We start from the raw sequence: 20,122 nt of genomic DNA, 5'->3' as shown, positions 1-20,122 counted from the left end.
ATAAAATGAGAGCAATACAAGCTTATAATAACCACTCCTTGAGTCTTGATAAAAGTATACAGTGATAATAAAATTATTACACGGTCTCTCCCTGGCTCTCACATCTTCAGGGATCTTATACCCAGGGAAATGGGATCACTCCAGCATTTCCCATCTGGTGCACACAGGCCATCTGAGGTGGGAGTTGTTTCATATCAGCCTTGGTGCTGGTGGGTTTGGTACACGTGTAGTTCCTTCAAATAAAGGAAAAAAAAAACCCACTTTTCCTTCAGTGTTGATGCTCATTTTCAGGTTTCATCTTTTTATGGTTGTGGTTTTATTTAACTTTGAGTTTATGAGGAAAAAGTTGCTTGGAGTTCTGTTACTGCTTTAGCCAGATGGTGTTTCCTACTGGTTTCTGGGACTGCTCTTAATTCACATTTTGTCTTTTTTACACTTCTCTATACATTTTAATACTATCCATACCATTGGGAAGTGATAATTAGTGTCCTTGCTCGGATTTGCCACAGGAACATGTGGACAATAAGTCCAGTGAGGACTGTTAGTGGTCCATGTGTTTGCCTTCTGTGCAGGAGGAGCTTGGACAAGGCTCCTGGGGACAGGATGGGATTGTTGGGGTGTCCTGTGCGGGGCCAGGAGGTGGACTCGATCCTCTTGGGTCCCTTCCAAATCAGGATATTCCCTGATTCCACAATCTCTTTCACTGTTAGCTTTGTGGGAAGAAGGTTGTCCATCGATCCATGTTCACAGGTGCTCATTCCTGTGTCTGTGTTCCAGCCACCCTTTCCTGCCATCAGCCCTCACAGTTCAAGGCTGTTTCCCTTGGTGCTCTGGCTCAGCCTGGTCCCAGGGCTTTCCAGGCCACCCCACTGCAGGTGGTTCCCTTTAGAGCTCCCGTTGTGGTGAAAAATGATCGTTGAGGTTCTGAACTATTTCTTGTCTTCTCAAGAGCAGCTGTTTCCTAAGAGAAGCATCCTTCAGCTCTGTGGGGAGACACCTGCTAAAAAACACAGGCACACAAAAAATTTCAAAAATTTAACCCCCTTCTGAAAATTCGAGTCTGCCCTATCTGCTCGTTCACTGACGTTTCAGGTAGCTCTCACACATGAGGGTGACCTCCCTCCCAAAAGCCACGTTCACTCTTCCCAAGTGCACTGAACGCAGCCTTTTTTTGTTGTTGCTGTTGTGGGAGCCTTATCCCCTCTGGAAACATTGTTGAATCTGCTGAGTGATGAATGCTGTAACAAAGGGATTTTTCAGTTATTCTACTTTGGAGCAGCTTAGGCCCAAAGGAAGAGTCAGGGACTTCTGTATAGTTTTGCTGGTAGCACCAAGAAACACCTGGATGTGTCTGAAAATGTCACCTTTGGTTCAGACACTGGTGCGTTCTGTGTGGAAGCAACACAAGTCTCCCATGGGAATTTCTGCCCTCGCAGCCTTTCTGCATCTTTTCCAGTGGCTGTGGATGTCATTCCTGTCACTCCAGGGCTTGGTAGTATAGCCTCAACGCTGTCCTGTTTCTCTTTAGGCCTGGGATTTGATCCCTGCTCATTCTGGTGGATGCTGGTCACTCTGAGCATCACACTTTTACCTCCACCTTCCCCTGGAAGTTGCCCACACTTAGTTCACAAGCTTAGCCTATTTCAGCCTTCTTAGAAAGCTTGTGCTCTGAAATTTAGGGTGCCACAAATGTTTTTCCTTGTATCAGTTTATAAGATACTGTTAAGCCAACAGAGTTCCTCATCCTGGGTTTTCATTTCCTCTACTGTATTCCTCTGGAATTCTAGCGTAGAAAGACATGTCTCTTTGTCTTGACCTCATTGCCTGTGTCTATGCACCCTGCTTGAATTTGGCTTAGCTTCTTAAAGATGTCCCATTTCCTACCTGAATTTCATTGATTTCTATCTTACTGTTTTCCTAAGGCTACAGAGTTTTAGTGATTTAACTCTTGGAAGATACAATCCTGAGCCTCTCCTGGACTACCTCTCCCCAGTTTGTACTTTAAGACATCACCCATGTTTCATCTGAGGTGCCAGGGAACTCTTTGCACTTCAGGGAAGCCTGTTCATGTATAGACTCAGCTATTCCAGAAGTTCCTCCAGACCTGAACAGGTGCTAACCCTCTCCCACATTCCTGCATCCTCAGTCACACTTCACTGCTTCTCTAATTTCCTGACCACCTTTACTCATGGAATCTGAGGCATTTCAGAGGTGTCCAAGCCCAGACATCCTCCCACAGACAACCTGGTCTTCCCCTTCTTAACTGACAGCTTTAATTTTGCTTCCTGAATTCCTCATCCTCACCCAGTTGTTTTTATCCCTTAGCCACCCTTGCTTTCTGCCTGGGGCTCTCGGTGGAGCTGTCTAGACACTGAAGTGCCCTTTTCCAACGTGGCTGGAAGTTCTTCACTAGCACCATAAACTAATACTGGATTGTGCCTGTTGCCATCAGCTGGAATAGCCAGGGCTCAGGAACACCAGACCACCCTCTGGAGCGTACTGTCTGCATCCTTTCACCCCCTCACTTTGCTCCCTATCTGCCCTGAAACATTCCTGCTAAATGATGTGGGATAGCCTTGGGCCAGAGCTGCTCTTTGATGTTCCCTGCCACGTACCCACCTGTGCCTGCCTGGGCTGTGGGGGCTCAGCTGGTCCAGCTCCCAGCACTGCTGTGCCTGAGCCTGCCCTCGGCGTGTGCTGGGAGCAGCAGGGGCAGGGGAAGAGCTGCAGGAGCCAGAAACCCACCCTGCACTCCTGGAATTTTGTGTGTGCTTCATGCCATCCCAAAATGGTTTGGGTCGAAGGGACCTTAAAGCCCATCCCATTCCAGCCCCTGCCATGGGCAGGGACACCTTCCACTGTCCCAGGCTGCTCCAAGCCCCATCCAGCCTGGCCTTGGGCACTGCCAGGGATGGGGCACCCTCAGCTGCTCTGGGCCAGGGCCTCCCCACCGTCACAGGGAAGGATTCCTTCCCCATATCCCATCTAACGCTGCCCTCTGGCAGTGCTCTCTGCTCTCAGTGTTCTCTTCTCACTGCTGGTACATGTTCAGGTATCTTTATAAGAATTTGATTTCCAACACCCCACCAAGCAAGATATGATTTAGATCTCACTCCTGTCACTTTATTTGCATACCCCCAGTCCCCACTGCTAAATTTCTGGGCAGATTTGTGTCTTCCTCACTGAGCAATGTGTGGAGTTGAGCAGTGGTACCTGTGTTCTGCAGGGCAGACAGGGGCAGGCCATTCTTTACCAGAAGCTCTGTGTCCTGCTACAAGAAAACAAAAACTCCATGTAAATTATTGACTGTTCCCCTAAACCCTCATGAATTCTTAAATCCAGAGGCTGTTCCAAAGGCATCCTGGGAGGTACTAGGATACTTAGTATGAGCCCAGAGGTGAGGCCTGAGGTGAAAGGAGGTTGTCTTCTCTCAGCTCGTTCCTGACAGCACTTTTTGGGTCACTTGTTGAGGCTGCACTGAGACAGATATGAGGAGGAAGAGCCAAAGTCCTGCATGTTGAGTTTGGGGAAATGTGAGCTGCTCTGAGGCAGATTTCTGATTGCTCAGTCCTCATCTTGCCTTTCGTACTTTCTCTTCGCCAGGCTTTGTTCCAGTTATCCCCAGAAGCTGCTGGTCCCTGTCTGGATCACTGACAAGGAGCTGGAGAATGTGGCTTCGTTCAGGTCATGGAAAAGGATCCCTGTGGTGGTGTACAGGTAAATGTAAACCCAAATTCCCTCCCCCAAACCCATGACAGTCCTGCAGGGGCTGTGGGACAGGGATGGCAGGAGAGCTGTTCATCCTTTTGCCTCCTGCCTGCAAACGTGGTGCTCCCAGGGCTCCTTCTCCCAGCACTGTCTGCAGCAGGGTGTTTTCCAGAAGAGAGAAGCAGTGCTCCAGAACTGTCCTTTCCTGCTTCCAGTTAGATTGGAAGGTGTGGGTGACTTTCTTCCTATGGGAGATGTTGCAAAATAAGGTCAAATTAAAGTTCTCTCAGAGTTTCAAAATCTTTCCACACATTGGTCCTTGTCTGGCTGCTACTTCGAAAAGAAATCTGAGCCAAGAGGAGCCTGCTGGGTGCCCTGTGCTCAGCAGGGTGTGCAGGCCTGGACAGACCTGGGAATGCCCAAACCTGCAGCTTCTCACGAGGGGCAGTGGAGGGGCAGCTCTGATCTCTGCTCTCTGTGACCAGGGACAGGACCCGAGGGAACAGCTGGAGCTGTGTCAGGGAGGTTTAGGTTGGATTTTAGGAAAAGGCTCTTCCCCCAGAGGGTGCTGGGCACTGCCCAGGCTCCCCAGGGAATGGGCACAGCCCCGAGGCTGCCAGAGCTCCAGGAGCGTTGGGACAGCGCTGCCAGGGATGCCCAGGGTGGGGTTGTTGGGGTGTCTGGGCAGGGCCAGGGGCTGGGCTGGGTGATCCCTGGGGGTCCCTTCCCATTTAGGATAATCTGTAATTCTATGAAATATTCCCTGACCAGCCTTCCAGAAATAATCTAGAGGGGGATGCAGGAGGCCAGGCAGCCAGTGGAGCAGGGCTCTGCAGGGTAGGGGCTGGTTCCTCATTAAATGTGTCTCCTGGGAGAGTGACGTGTTTGAAACCAACAGGAGGCTGATGGAAAGGGGTACCCAGGCAGCTGTGCTGTTGTAAAATGTACATCATGGTTTGTAGCCTTAGACTCTGTGTTAGCAGTTACCAAATCCAAATATAAAAAACCTTAAAATATCAGAGCTGTATTGGAAAATACAAAAGTCAGGAAGCAACACCAGTGAATTTACAGGTACCTTACTCTGCATCTTCACATTTCACAGCTTGCTGTTGGGTGTGGCAAAACACTGTTCCTGCTAGAACTCAGTTCTGCAGCAGAGCGGGAATGAGCACAGCTTATCGGATGGAGCCTTTCCCTCCTTGTAGCCAGCTCAGCTAAGAAGTTAATTGTATTTGTGATTCCTTTTGCTAAAAATGGCCTGGTGCTGGAGCCTGTCCCACTGTACCTCCCCACCTGAGGGCAAAGCCGTGTCTTTCCTACTCCAGCAATTATTTTGTTCCTTGCTTTATATCTCTGTAATGGTACCCAGTAATTTACAAGCTGAGTGCAACCCTTTGCAGCCTGGGATCAGATTAGAAGACGCTGACAAGTGATGTTACAGGGTGGGGCAAGTGCTTGCCCGTGTGTCTCTGATTTTCATGCACTTTTTTTAGCCTTTGTCCTCAAGATTGAAGTCTTTGGGGCAAGAGGGTCCTTGAGGGTCGTGGCTGCTTGTGCAGTGCCTCGTGCTGTGTGGAACTGAAAAACCTCACACTCAGCTCCTCCTCCTCACTCAGAGTTCAGGAGAGAGTGGATGGGTGCCTGTATCCCAGGGACTCTGATAGACCTCAGAGCTTTTGGATAAGGCTCATCTCACTGGGTCACAGTCAGAGCTGTAAAACATGACACCAAAGGTACCACGTTATCAGATTTCTTTAAAAAAGTATAATTTAGCTATTAAGCAAAGCAGAAATTCAGGTCTCCATCTCAGTTCTCGGTGGAGATGCACGGGAGAGATGCAGGAGCCTCCAGCACAATCCAGGCACTTCTAAAACAAGGCAAAGGATGCAATCAATTATTTAGCTGAGTACAGAGGCAGATGGGCAGGGCCTGGCAGTTCTGGCTCTGTCTGCTCAGCCACCTTGAGGAGACCTTGGGGCTGTGGCAGCAGGAGTGCTCCTCCATCACCTGCCAGGGGAGCAGCAGGGGACAGCGGGCACTGCTCCAGCCCCACGGCTGAGCGCTCACCCTGGGGCTCTCACATCGTGCCGCAGTGAGACGGGAGTTTATCCCAAACATTTGGGAAATGGAGGCACCTAGACACTCACACATCTCAGTTGGGAACCTTTGGGCTCTGCTCAGTAAACCCTCTCCAAGCTCTTTCTTGTGCTTTAAGCCAAGCTCCTTGACTTCCGAGTGCTCATCCATGTCCAGGAAATAACAGAGAGGAGACCTGGGAGATCAGAGAGTCACGGAATGGTTTGGGTTGGAAGGGACCTTGAGAATCATCTACTTCCAACCCCCCTGCTACCTTCCACTAAACCAGATATTAATGAATCCATTGTGGAGGATTGTTGGGGGTTAAATGGCATGTGCTGACAGTATCAGATGTGCTCTAGCCTTGTGCTCAGAAGGGATCTGTGAGGAAAAACTCAACTGATGAACTACAGAGGCACCTCATATTGCAGCTTTGGATCATGAAAGGGTCTTGAGTGATTGAAACTAAACTGAGGATCCCTAAAGAATAATTTGCTCCACGTAAATTAAAACACTCTGGCACTTTCTGCCATTCCAGTCTCAAGAATGCAACTTTTTCCTTTGAGGAAAACCTCCCCAAAACTTCCAGGTAAGAAAAGGCTTTAAATAGTTCCTGTGCTCATGCTGGGGATGTGCAGGGAAGGCAAAGTGAGGCTCTGGTGCTCCCCTGCCCTGGGAAGCTCCTGGCAAGCTCAGCTGTGGTTTTGGTTCCTCTGCTGGCACCTGCTGTACTTTCTGCTTGCTGGTGGCTTCACACTCATTGGTGCTGCCACATTTCCTCGTTCACTGGCAGGTCAACGTGTCCCTTGAAGGTTCCCAGCAGTTGTTCAGTGCTCAGAGGTTTGTGTTACCAAGAGTTTTGTGAGTTCAGCATGACCCTGGTGATGCGGGCGGCTTTGCAGGGAGCAGCTGCCGTATCCCCCAAGCTGCCTGCTGGGAGCAGTCCCTGGCACAGCACCTGCCTTTCCCAAAAATGTGCTCAGGCGCTGTCTGGGAAAGTGCTGCTTGGCACAGGCCAGGAGCTGTGGGTGGCTCACAAACAGGCTTGGATGATCACAGGCTGGTGCTTAAGTCCACACCTTGGCTCTGTTTCATTTACTACTATAAACAAAGCCTTTGCTGCTCTCTGTTATCCATCCTTGAGTGATCCTGAAGGCAGGAACGGATCTCCTGGGAGTGACTGCTTTGCAAGTCACCTTGCAAAACAGAGCAGCACTGAAAGTAAAGGGTCCCTATGGTGTTTTGACTTGGCCAAACATGAACATTATTTCTTTGGAAGGCTTCAGTTTAAAGTCTTCGTTGTTACTATCTGTGAGATGTCATTAAGGACACTACATAAACAGCCAGAAGGCAGGGTTAGATGGGATATTGGGAAGGAATTGTTCTTTAATGAGGGTGGGAGGCCCTGGCACAGGGTGACCAGAGCAGCTGTGGCTGCCCCTGGATCCCTGGCAGTGGCCAAGGCCAGGCTGGACATTGGGGCTGGGAGCAGCCTGGGACAGGGGAAGGTGTCCCTGCCCATGGCAGGGGCTGGAAGGAGATGGGCTTTAAGGTCCCTTCTGACCCAAACCATTCCTCGACTCTGTGATCTGCAGAGAAATGCTGCAAGAGGGGTGGTGGGCTGGTTCAGCATGGTTGGTGTGTGAGTCTGGTTCAGGGCTGTCCAGTTCCTTTTCCCATCTCCAAGAAGGACCAGGCACCAGGAGCAGCACCTCAGGGAAATGTAACAAATGGGATGGGGATGCAGATGCTCTTTCCTGGTGCATCTTTGGAGCATCTGCTATCTTAGGTTTCCTACACCCATCTGGGGGAGTGGGTGACTGTGTCTCATGGTCACTTGGTGAACCTGCCACTGAGTGCTTTGGAACCAATTAGTGGATTCCACATTACACCGTGGCAGTGAGTCCACTCTTTGTTTTGCTTGTTGTTGAAGAAACACTTGTGCTTCTGAAACATATGGCATAACCATTCCAGTGCTTGCTTGTGTCTGTGCCACCCATCTCTGAAGCCTGGTTTGACTACAACATGATCCTTTTTGAGATGGATTGTTGGGGAGTTTGTGTCATTTTAGGGTGGCTAAGATGTGGAGCCGTAATATTTTCTGTCTTACTTCTTTCCCAATAACTGTTAGCACGTCCTTAACCTTTGTGCTTCTCTTGAGCACAGAGCTGAGGCTTTTGAGAGCTCCCCAGAGACTTCAGAGCCTTTGGGATGTGGCTGCTGATCTGCACCAAAACGGCTCCATATCACAGCTGGGGTTATGTTCTGATCATCTGTAAATACTCTTCACTTATTAGTACTAAATTTCACATTCTCTGGGTCATTCTCTATCACCAGCAGCTTTGTCACCTCACAGTCCCTTCCCTCTCCAGGCCAATTGGGAATGACTGTGTGTTGGTGTGAGAAATGCACTGATTCCTGCTTCAGGCCTCCTGCCAGGTGTCAGTGAGCACAGCCAGGGTAGGCTTCACATTTAGGGGTTGTTGATAAACACCAGCTCAGGCCTCCACCCAGAAACTCTCTGGTCTGATGCTGAGTGAGCTCATCTTCCCAACTAACAGGTGATAAGTGAAATGGTTTAACAACGGATCTGTAATTTAAGGGAGGAAAAAAAGAAAGAGAAGGAGAAAACAGAACAGCATTAAAATCAAGTGGAAGGTGTCCCTGCCCATGGCAGGGGGGTGGAACAAGATGATCTTCAACATCCCTTCCAACCCAAACCATGCCGTGATTCTATGAAATAACTATTACTTTCCCAAAATATGACCATAATGATTTAAAGTTCTTCTCTCTGGTTTATATAAATATAAATATTGACTTATCTATATACAATATAATCTATTTTATTTATTATATATCTATGGGTTACAGGATATAGTTATATATATAAATAGAAGTCAGAGGTTGGACTTGGGGATCTTGAAGCTCTTTTCCAACCTAAATGATTCTATATTATTGTAAATAAGAATATGAGGCTGGTTTAGCCTCTGGGTCAGTGCTGTAGCAGTGAAAAATGGTTATTTGAGATTGCCTGCTCTCTTTCCCTTTTTGATGAGGGAGTCAGTGCTGTAGACAAAGCAGTGCTCCAGCAGATAGAGCAGCGCAGCCGGGAGCAGCTCAGGTGCTGCGCGGGGAGCGGCTCCTGGGCCGGCCCGCGCTCCGCAGGGGCTCCACGAGGCTCTGTCCCCGCAGACACGTGCGCAACGGGGCGGTGATCGCGCGCTGCAGCCAGCCCGAGATCAGCTGGTGGGGCTGGCGGAACGCCGACGACGAGTACCTGGTGACATCCATTGCCAAAGCCTGTGCCTTGAACCCCGGAGCGAGGCCGTCGGGCGCCGCGCCGCACGCCGGGAGCAGCGAGGGCAGCGAGCCCTGCGACGCCGACTTCGGTGAGACGGCTCCCGCCAGCCCTCCCATATGGGCGAGCTCCTCGGTGCTCCCAACGCCACAGAGTGGCTGCCAGGGCTGTCCCAGGGCAGGATTCTACCCCAGTGTCCAGCTGGAGAACCTGGGCCCCATCGTGCCACGCCTGTGGTGGGTGGGTGGCTCTCTGGGCTCGCTCACGGTGGCACTGTGGTGGTGGCAGGGAGGGAGGTGCCAGGAGCTCAGTCCCTGTGTGTCCCTGCAGACTCGTCCCTGACGGCGTGTTCGGGCGTGGAGAACGCGGGAACCCCTCAGAAGCTGCTGATCCTCGATGCCAGGTCCTATACGGCAGCCGTGGCCAACAGGGCCAAGGGAGGCGGCTGCGAATGCGAAGGTACCAAGGGCCAAGAACATCCCAGAGCATCTTCCTCTTGGGCCTGGCAGTGGGTCCTAGGGCACAGCTGGGGGTCAGGTCAGCATTTGGTACTTGGTCTGTGGGAGCATGTCCCTACACTGGGATCTGGATGGGCTGGATCAGCAGGCCAAGGTCAGTTGGCTGAGGTTGAGTAAGGCAAAGTGCTGGGTCCTGCTTTTGGGTCACAACAGCCCCATTGGAATGCTCCAGGCTGGGCCAGAGTGGCTGGAAAGCTGCCCAGTGGAAAAGGACCTGGGGGTGCTGGTTGGCAGCAGCTGAACATGGGCCTGCGTGTGCCCAGGTGAGCAAGAGGTCAATGACACCTGAGCTGTACCAGCAGTAGCGTGGTCACAGGGCAGTGACTGTCCCCCGTATCTGGCCACTGCTGAGGCACCTCCAGTCCTGGGGTCAGTTTTGTGCCCCTCAGGATGAGAAGAGAATGGAGCTGGGGAAGGGTCTGGAGCACCAGAAGTAGCTGAGGGAGCTGGGGGAGCTCAGCCTGGAGCAAAGGAGGCTCTGCACAAGTCCCTGACAGGAGGGTGGAGCCAGGTGGGGGTTGGGGTTTGCTCACAGGGAACAAGGCACAGGATGAGTGGAAATGGCTTCAAGCTGTGCCAGGGGAGGGTCAGGTTGGATACTGTGAAAATTTCTTCATGAAAGGGTGGTCAGGCCTGGCACAGCTGCCCAGGACAGTGCTAGAGTCCCCATCCCTGGAGGGCTTTAACAGACGTGTGGATGTGGCCTTGGCAGTGCTGGGAAATGGTTGGACTCAGTAACCCTGGAGGTTTTTCCCAACCTTAGTGACTCCACCAACACCAGGAGTGGTGTGTGCAGGGCGGCTGCCCTGGGGGATGGAGGAGGTTGCTGCAGTAGCAGCAGAGTTGCATTCGATGGCCCTTGTGGGTCCCTTCCAGCTCAGAATGTTCTGTAGCTCCTGTAGCTCTCTCTGAGTGTTCTGTCTCTCGTGTCAGAGTATTACCCCAACTGTGAAGTCGTGTTCATGGGCATGGCCAACATCCACTCCATCCGGAACAGCTTCCAGTATCTGCGTGCTGTCTGCAGTCAGGTGCCAGACCCCAGCAAGTAAGTGACCTTCTCTAGCTGAGTTTGATGCCATATCTGTCAGTGACCTGGGGGGGTTTCCCTCTGTTTTCCCTTTTTAATCCCAGGTTTCTACCTGAGAAAACGGAGGGATAGGAAAGTGCTCACAGTGCTTGAATGCTGTTAGTTTTGATCCATTAATCCAGAAGGGATTGTGGCACTGTCTCAGTGTCACTTGGTTGTGTGTGTCCTGTGGGGGTTTCTAAAATGTGGCTGTATTTGAGAAAAACTAAATTCGGGGTTGGATTCTTTGCCCTTCTTTCCAGGCTGCCTGGCTCCTCTGGGGGGACATGTTTTAGAAAAGACTGATTTTCACTGAGGACTCCAAGAAAACAGAAGTTAAAATGTACCTTTTTTGCTTCAGTGGAGAGCTAAGCAACCATTTTCTTGCTTTTTCTGTTCCAGCTGGCTTTCGGCCCTGGAGAGCACCAAGTGGCTGCAGCACCTGTCAGTCATGCTGAAGGCAGCAGTGCTGGTCTCCAGTGCGGTCGACAGAGAAGGACGTCCAGTGCTGGTTCACTGCTCCGACGGCTGGGACAGGACTCCACAGATTGTGGCACTGGCAAAGATTCTCCTGGATCCTTACTACAGGACCATGGAGGTAGGAGTGCACTCTGCTGCGATTCACGTCTGTTCAAAGGCAGCTTTTGTCTCGGAATCCCCATGGAAAGGAGCAGGATTGCATTTGGGAATAAGCTTAGTGGTGTTTCTGAGCTGCTGTGGTGGGTGTTGAGTTTTCCTTGTTCTCTTCCTGCCTGGTTTGGGTGAACTGTTCCTCACTCCTCTGCCCAGCCTGGGGAAGTGCCGTGGGAAATACCAGCTTGTGCTCAAAGTTCAGCTGCTTCCCTACTCTGAATTCTCCGAGCTGGTTACTGCATAGACACAACAACTGTTGGTTTGTGTCTGGAAACCTCTAACCCTGCTGAGCTTTGCTCCCACACCAGGCACCGCAGCATCCTCCTTCCCAGCCCTTCCTGGTGGATGGGGCTTGCTTTGTCCTGCCACATGTCCTCAGCAAAGTCTCTGCAATTGTTTTTTCTTTTATTCCCAGGGCTTCCAGGTGCTCGTTGAATCAGACTGGCTGGATTTTGGTCACAAGTTTGGGGATCGCTGTGGACACCAGGAAAAGGTGGAAGATCAGAACGAGCAGTGCCCAGTTTTTCTCCAGTGGCTGGATGCTGTTCATCAGCTTCTGAAGCAATTTCCCTGCCTCTTTGAATTTAATGAAGCTTTTCTGGTAAGGAATACATGTGCAAACATGCCTTTATGCCAGATGTGAGCAGAGACAGAGGGAAGGGTGTGATGTTTTACAGTACTGGAGTTGAAAGAAGAGGTCTGCAGAACCTGGGAGATTGTGATGTGATCACAGAATCCCAGAATGGTTTGGGTTGGAAGGGAACTTAAAACCATCTTGTTCCATCCATCCCCTGCCATGGGCAGGGACACCTTCCACTTCCCCAGATTGCTCCGTCCAACCTGGCCTTGGACACTTCCAGGGATGGGACAGCCACAGCTTCTCTGGGCAACCTGTGCTAGGGCCTCAGCACCCTCACAAGGAACAATTTCTCCCTAACATCTCATCTAGATCTGTTTTCTTTTAGTTTAAAACTGCTGTCCCATGAGGGGGTGGTGAAGGGTTTATATACTGTGGTTTTTCTGCATCCCTTCTCCAGTCCCTGTCCAGCCCAGGGAATTCAGATACCAGCAGCAGCACTGGTTTGATTTGCATCAAATCTCAGAGCTGTATGGGTCTGAAACATTTGAAAAAAAAAAAAAAATAGGAAAAAAAAAGTTAATCTCTGTCTTACCAAAAAATGCGGGAGAGGGTTCTAGAGGGTCATTTGGTTCTAGATGGATGGGTTTGGTATCAGCTGAGTGTTGCTTTCCCTTCAATTTAAGTGATCCCTGTCCTGCCCAGTGTGGAAGCAGTGAGGTCACCCAGGGCAGGCAGTGCATGAGCCCTCCCAGAGGACGGGGAGATGTGTCCCCCGTAGGCAGGAGCCCCCTTTTGCCCATGGCTCTGAGCATTGCTCCCCCTCCTGCCACAGGTGAAGCTGGTGCAGCACACGTATTCCTGCCTCTACGGGACCTTCCTGGGGAACAGCCCCTGCGAGCGGGAGATGCACAACATCTACAAGCGCACGTGCTCTGTGTGGTCCCTGCTGCGGGCTGGCAACAAGAACTTCCACAACCTGCTCTATATGCCCGGATCCGAGCAGGTCAGTAGAGCTCCTGGCCCAGCTTTCCAGGCTTTGCCCCTGGCAGGCACTGGGGAGGGCCTGGAGGGGTTCCCTCGGCGTTGGGCTCTGACACGGGCGGTGTCGCAGGTGCTGCATCCCGTGTGCCACGTGCGCGCCCTGCACCTCTGGACAGCCGTGTACCTCCCGGCCTCCTCGCCACATCCTCTGGGACAGGAGGACATGGACATCTACATGCCCCCCGGATCTCAGAGCCAGGACTTCAGTGGCAGGTGTTTGGACAGGTAGGAGCTTAGAGCTTCAGGCTCAGGGTGTTGCCTACCCACAGATCTTCCTGCCCTTCCTGTAGTTTCTTGTTGTTTCCCTGCTGTTCTCATCTTCCTTGTGGGAGCAAGAGCTCCGTAGTAGTGTCACAGCTACTCGGAGAAGGAGTTGAGGTCCCTGCTGCGCCTCAAAGGCAGGAGGCCAAACTGTGGTGGTGTGCATTTCAGCTCCTGCAACTGCACTGCCCCTCTCCACCCACCCCCAGAGCTGTAATGGGGAGTATTTCCCTGCCCTCATCTCAGTTTTGACTGAAACTAGGGAAGTTTTGGGGGGTTTATTGTGAGATTTGCTTTGTTTTTGGGTTCTAGATTACCAAAGACAAGATCTATGGATGACCTGCTCTCAGCCTGTGACTCCAGCAGCCCTCTGACCCGCACATCCAGTGACCCCAACCTGAACAACCACTGTCAGGAGGTGCGGGTGGGCTTGGAAGCCCGGCATGCCAGCACTGAAGGGGCTGAAGGTGCTGCAGTGGCCACAGGAGAGGCATGGCCCACAGAGGAGAGGGAGGAGAGCCCTCCCCTGCAAGGCAGCAGCCGTGCTGAGCACGAAGGGCTGAGCAGGCAGCTGGGCAGCCAGGCTGCTGTGCCAGCCAGCAGTGTCCCTGTGGAGGCAGAAAAGGGAAATGGAACACACACGGAGGAAGTGGATGGCACAGGTCCAGCTCCAAATCCTTCCGGACAGGACAATGGTGACAAGGTTTCCACCAGTTCTGGAAAGCATTTGGAAACCTGTCCCGAGGAACCTTTGAAGGCTGCTGGCACAGTGTCCAACGGAGGAGGCTGCCCCAAGAGAATCACCACCCACCAAGACATTCCCAGCCAGGAGTCCCTGGCACCAGGCACCCCTTCTCAGGACATCCCAGGCCCTGCCCTGGGTATCCCATGCCCAGATGCAGACAGGGGCAGAGGTGATGCTGGCTGTAGCGTGCCCTTCGAGGAGCCTGGCCGGCCGGGGAGGGTCCTGCTGGAGCAATGGCGCAAGCCCATTTCCCAGAGCCAGAGCAGCGAGTTCTCCTTCCTGGGGTCCAACTGGGACAGTTTTCAAGGCATGGTGACATCGCTCCCCAATGGGGAGCCCACACCCAGACACCTCCTCTCCTATGGCTGCTGCAGCAAGAGGCTGAGCAGCAAACCCCTGCGGGCCCCAGGCCTGTGCCTCAGTGGCCCGTGGTCCGGCAGGGAAGGTGGGAAGCCCCTGGCCTGTGCTGGCCATGCGGGCACACATTTCGGGAAGCCCAGCCGTTTGTGGCTGCCCTGCCACCTGAAACAAGCCTCTGGTCCCAAGCACATGCCACCAAAATGTCCTTCTCCTGTGCCTCCTCTCTACCTGGATGACGACGGACTCCCCTTCCCCACGGACGTGATCCAGCACCGGCTGCGGCAGATCGAGGCCAGCTACAAGCAGGAGGTGGAGCAGCTGCGCCGGCAGGTGCGGGAGCTGCAGCTGCGCCTGGACATTCGCCACTTCTGCGCCCCTCCGGCCGAGCCCCCCATGGACTACGAGGATGACTTTGTGAGTACAGGCCGCTCACACCCCACGCCAGGTCCCTGCACCCCCTCACACCTTCTCCAACCCACAGCTCTCCATCCCTTTGGGAGGGGGTGGGCAAGATTGTTCCTCTGTTTCCTCAGCTGTGTCCCCATCCTGGCCATGTCCTCATCCACCCAGAGGTATCTCTGCTGCTCAAGGGCCAAACTCCTGGACACTCATGGATGCTTTGCCCCCTGTCTGGGTGCTCGGGAACCACCCGGGTGCCCTTCACCAGCATGGAGTGTGCAGAGCAGGGAGTGCCCTGGAGTGTGTGCCCAGCAGCAGAGGGGATTGGTGACCTGGTCTCGCTTTGCAGACGTGTCTGAAGGAATCGGATGGCAGCGACACGGAGGATTTCTGTTCTGACCGCAGTGAGGACTGTTTGTCGGAAGCAAGCTGGGAGCCTGTGGATAAGAAGGAGACTGAGGTGCGTGTCCCATCGTGGAGCTGGGATGCAGTGGGAGGGAATGTTCTTTGCAGCTGACCTGGGTGGGCACAGCAGCAGAAGTGGTCTGAAAGTGAGGCAGTGAGCAGCCTCCCATGTCCTTGACACATCCTCTGCTGCTGCTGGCTCGGGTGGGGTGGGCTCACTGTGAGGCGTGGCCCAAAGCCACCCCAGCCTGCCCAGAGCTGTCACTGGGGGTTACAGATGGGAGCTGACTGGTGTCTGCCCTAGGTCACGCGGTGGGTCCCAGACCACATGGCCTCACACTGCTTCAGCTGCGACTGTGAGTTCTGGCTGGCCAAACGGAGGCACCATTGCAGGTAAAAATGTCAGCGCTCTGGGCCCTTCCTCTCCTCAGCCTGGTGTCACAAAATGCCCCTTTGCCAGGTCTGTTCCCTCCAGCTCCCAGGAGAAAGTTTTAGGTCTTTCCACTACATGCCAGGCCTCATCAGTTCCCTGCAGAGTTCCATTCTACATTGTTCTTGTTTCTATTTTTCCAAGGCCTTTGATCCCTCTCCTGGACAGCAATGAGTCCCTGTCAGCACTAGCAGTTTGCTTGTACTGCAGATGACAGTATAAGAAACACGTCTACAGTCCTCAGTCAGGCTGGTGCTTTGCCCTGACCTGGACCCTTTGTGCTTTCTGAAGTTCTGCTGTGGTGGTCCCAGCTCTCTTCTCACTGTTTTTCTTGCTCTTTGACAGGAACTGTGGGAATGTGTTCTGTGCTAGTTGCTGCCATCTGAAGCTGCCCATCCCTGATCAACAGTTGTATGACCCTGTCCTCGTTTGTAACTCCTGTTATGACCATATCCAAGTGTCTCGTGCCAGGGAGCTCATGAGCCAACATATGAAGAAACCCATTGCCACAGCTTCCAGCTGAATGCCAGACAAGGGACCTGTCTAAGCCCAGCCTTTTCTCTCGTGGGTTTGAAGGGTGACTCTGCCTCCAGGGTAACTGTGAAGGCCTTTGGTGCAACACTTGAACACCAAGCTCGAATGCACTGTCTGCAGCAGCCTCGCTGCCGGGCTGGAGCAGAGGAGCTCAGATCAGAGAGTTCGCTGTGTCCCCACCCCAGAGCCGGTGGGCCTGTGTGTTGTAGCCCGGATGACCTAAGGCTGAGAGGATCACAGCCTCTTCCTTTTGTGGGCTGGAAAGCAACGTTTTCACAACTCTTGCCTGTGCAAAGTCCCCCCAAAGCAATAGAAAGGCATGTTTAGAACCACCTCCCCCTCCAAAGGCAGGCTGCTGTATGAGAAGGAAGAGGGCAAGCTCCCGATGGTCCCGCAGGCGTTGGAAGGGCCTCAGCCTGGAGCAGATCTGTAGATTCTCTTTCCATGAGTGTGATTTGTGATCAGCTTGGTGAACAAGACTCAGCCATCACTAACTGATTTTCTCTCGGGCTCTGAAGAGAAATTCATTCCAGCTGAAAATGGCCGAGCAGATCGTGCCCATTTTCAGGCTCCGCTGGGATTGGTGTCGCACTGGACCTTGTCCTTGCCCCCAGCACCATGGGGAGATGGGAGACTGGCTTCTCACTTCTGCTCTGCCCGTCTGCGTTGTCTGCGGTCGTGTCACAGCCTGGTGCTAACACAGGAATGGCACCCTGATCCTCTCCTGGCATGGAAACAGAACTCGTGTTCCTGTGTTGCTCCTCCTCCCCTTTTCTGCCCTCAGCTCTCCACTTCCTACTGCTCTTTATCCTGAAAACTTGATACCTTGAGGGTATAGGCCATAATGTGTTGTTTTACCTCCTGGAATGTGCTGTCTGGTGTATGTGAGGGTTTCAGTCCAAATGCTGCTATATATTTCTGTGCACTTAATGTAACCCGAAGAGGGAGAATGAAGCATCGATACCAAAACGGGGGTGGGGAAGGACACTGGCTGACGTAGACACTACGGTCTGTGCTTTTCACTTTAGGATGTGCAGCCGCGCTGCAGTGATAACCCTGATGTGTGGCATCTGTTCAGTGGTGGAAACAATCTCTCTGACTTGCCCCAGTGCTACCTGAATTGCCTCTTGAATTTGACTTTTTTGGTCTCCTGTACAGCGGTCAAAGTTCAGAGTTGCCAACTTGTAATTGCCTCTCTGCTTCTCCTTTAAACTAGAGAGCAGGAATCCCAACTCATCCTATGGACAAGGAACTGGGTTTAGAGAGAAAGAAAGATTTATAAAGTGGGCTTCAGTGCGCTTGTAATCCCTAGATCCCTCCGGGAGCATCCATCCTGCCTCCTCTGTAAGGCATGTGCGGATACTAGTGAGGAAGAAGAGTTTGAAAGTGGGGCATTTCTTTGCAGAAATGTAGGTTTTCTTTCCAATATATGCTGCACCTCAGAATATGAGGTGCTGAGACTCAGTATGTGGCAGGGAGGACCTGTGAGGACATTGATCTGCTAACAAGGCGAAGGACTTGACACAGTTGGGATATCCCAGATCTTGTGGTAATGGTTTGTCATCTCCGTCGGAAGGAATGAAATAAGGACCCTTTCCTGCACTTTGACTGCCAGCCTCTGGTTTTGTAAATCCTGATGTGTGAGTGAAGCTCATCCTCTGAAGACCCTGTACTTAATTAGACTCTGCTTCTTTTCCATACTGGGAACAACCAACACGGCTCTGGGAAGAGAAGGCACCTTGCTTCAGATTCTCCCCTGCCTTGTACCTTGCAGTCATTGCCGGACATGGAAGAGTGACCATTGGCCTGGCAGAAGAGACTGGATTTGCTCCTGTTTTGCACGTGTTTGGAATGACTGCAAGTGATGAGGAAGCCAGAAACCAGGTACTGCTGGCCCTTCCATTCAGGCCATTAGTCCAAACTGCTTTTAGCTCTTGTGAGTTTCAGCGTCACAATGTGCTGGCCAAAAACTCTCCAATCAGTTTGATGGCATTGTGACAAACAAAATGTGCTGTACAACTCAATACAGTTGAAATAAAATCTCTATATTAGTGCTGCTGGGTTTGGCCCCTTCTTTCCAAGTGTGGGGAGTTCTTCTGCTTGCACAGAGGGTTTCAGGCTGCTGAATCACTACCTTTTCCCTTGATTAAGTTGTGTTAGGGATTTAAAATATCCCTTCTCACAATCAGAATCACAGCTGGGGCACAGAACATCTCTGCCCTCTTCCAAACAAACTTGCAGGATGTCCTTCCCAGGATAACCAGGGCCTTCAGCCTCTCCTGTAATGACTTAAGGAGAAGTTGTTTTCTTTCTAAGGAAGAATTGTTAGGCAGGATTCCCTGCTATGAGGAAAGGCTGAGAGAGTTGGGATTGTTCACCTGGAGAAGAGAAGGCTTCAGGGAGACCTTAAAGCCCCTCCCAGTGTCTAAGGGAGCTACAGGAGAGCTGGAGAGGGACTTGGGACAAGGGCTGGAGGGACAGGACACAGGGAATGGCTTCCCAGTGCCAGAGGGCAGGGATGGATGGGATCTTGGGAAGGAATTGCTCCCTAGGAGGGTGGGCAGGCCCTGGCACAGGGTGCCCAGAGCAGCTGGGGCTGTCCCTGGATCCTTGGCAGTGCCCAAGGCCAGGCTGGACATTGGAGCTTAGAGCAGCCTGGGACAGTGGGAGGTGTCCCTGCCCCTGGCAGGGGTGGCACTGGATGGGCTTCAAGGTCCTTCCAACCAAACCATTCCATGATTCTGTGATCCCCTCACGTCTCGCTGATGTTTTCCTAGCACCTGCTCCAGGTAGGTGTGTGGGTGGTTCCTCTGTGCAGGATGGTGGGTGGGACTGTTGTGCTTTGTCAGCTGGATGGTGCTGCAGGTCAGTTACAGTTTGTGATGGAGCCAGAGAGAGTCTCCTGGAAAGCCTGTCCTCGATTCAGACATCCAGGGATCTTGAAATTGAGCAGATCCCTGGTAACTACTCCCACAGTTCGGCTCAGGTGTTCCTGTCAGGTGGTATCTAAAGGCCTCGTATTAGAAATGCGGGGAACAGGACAGTGTCACACTGGAACATGAACCATTGTTCCTCACAGTCACACAAGGTCCGCTTGGGAGGCTGTATTTGCAGGAGACTGTAAAACTGAGACAAAGAAGGTATTTAAATGAGATTCTTTTTAGAAACCAGATAAATCAGTGAAATTATAGCCCTGCCAACACTTGAATACAGTTTGATGCGAAATGGAATTGGTACTACCTGACTGACATGAGAGTTATGAAGAGTGGAGAGGGGTACCCTCTCTGTGGAATGTGCAGTCACTGCCCCAGTGAGGCGAGGGCTCAGCTTTGAGGAATTCCCTCAGGCCTGACCCTCAGCTGCTGACCCTCAGAGAGAATCCCTGACTGCTGACCCAAGGATGAGACTCCACTGACCCTTGGCAGGACTCCAGCCCAGTCCAGTCTGATCCGTGGTCAAACAGTCACATTAACTGTGGCTGGCCGGGGTCTGACCTGCTGCCCACCACAGCCACCACAGGTGTGACAGGCTGGTCACACTGGGACTGCCTGTGGCAGGACCCTGGCTGGAGGGGCTGGTCCCAGCTGTGGTGGGTGCTCTGCCACAGCAACACTGTTCAATGTTAGTCATGAACAACATTTTCAGAAGAAAAGACCATTTATTGTTAACTTCCATCTTTAGCAGTTCCAGTGTCAGAGAGGCAGAGGAAGGCTGACTGCTGGGACACAGGTGTGACCTGCTGGCTTCTTATCCCCAGCAGGGAAAACCCCACAGCAGAATTCCCCCATGCACAGTTGCAAGATAAATAATTATTTATAAATAATATTTATTAAATTACAAGCTGCTGGGACACTTGTGGCCAGTGTCACGTCATCCTGGCCACCCCAGTGAGGGGCACTGAACGCTCCTGGTTATTAAGCATGGAGGGAAGTGTTATCACTAAAGGAACATAAAGCCATCGTTGCCAACATGTTCAGCCTGAGGTAATCGATATCTGCCGAAATGGGTCTGAACCCAGCACAAAGAGGGACATCAAAGCCTTCCCCATCCATGCACCAACTGCCGGGA

At 52.2% G+C, this 20,122-nt stretch overlaps 1 protein-coding gene across 1 annotated transcript in view; it reads left to right on the top strand.

Moving 5' to 3' along the window:
* The window catches only part of MTMR4 (myotubularin related protein 4), a 57,193-nt gene extending 39,155 nt beyond the window's left edge, over positions 1-18,038 (top strand). The window contains exons 8-19 of the mRNA XM_082294812.1: positions 3,604-3,717; positions 8,977-9,173; positions 9,413-9,541; positions 10,534-10,645; positions 11,069-11,264; positions 11,715-11,900; positions 12,712-12,882; positions 12,991-13,145; positions 13,494-14,700; positions 15,035-15,145; positions 15,395-15,483; positions 15,866-18,038. Of these exons, the coding sequence (XP_082150938.1) occupies positions 3,604-3,717; positions 8,977-9,173; positions 9,413-9,541; positions 10,534-10,645; positions 11,069-11,264; positions 11,715-11,900; positions 12,712-12,882; positions 12,991-13,145; positions 13,494-14,700; positions 15,035-15,145; positions 15,395-15,483; positions 15,866-16,043 (2,845 nt within the window). The 3' untranslated portion in view covers positions 16,044-18,038. The remainder of the gene's footprint in view (positions 1-3,603; positions 3,718-8,976; positions 9,174-9,412; positions 9,542-10,533; positions 10,646-11,068; positions 11,265-11,714; positions 11,901-12,711; positions 12,883-12,990; positions 13,146-13,493; positions 14,701-15,034; positions 15,146-15,394; positions 15,484-15,865) is intronic.
* The last annotated feature ends 2,084 nt before the right edge of the window (positions 18,039-20,122 follow it).

This window comes from Coloeus monedula (genome assembly GCF_965178545.1).
Source record: "Coloeus monedula genome assembly, chromosome: 20".
Classification (NCBI taxonomy): Eukaryota; Metazoa; Chordata; class Aves; order Passeriformes; family Corvidae; genus Coloeus; species Coloeus monedula.
This window is presented reverse-complemented; position numbering and strand designations above follow the sequence as displayed.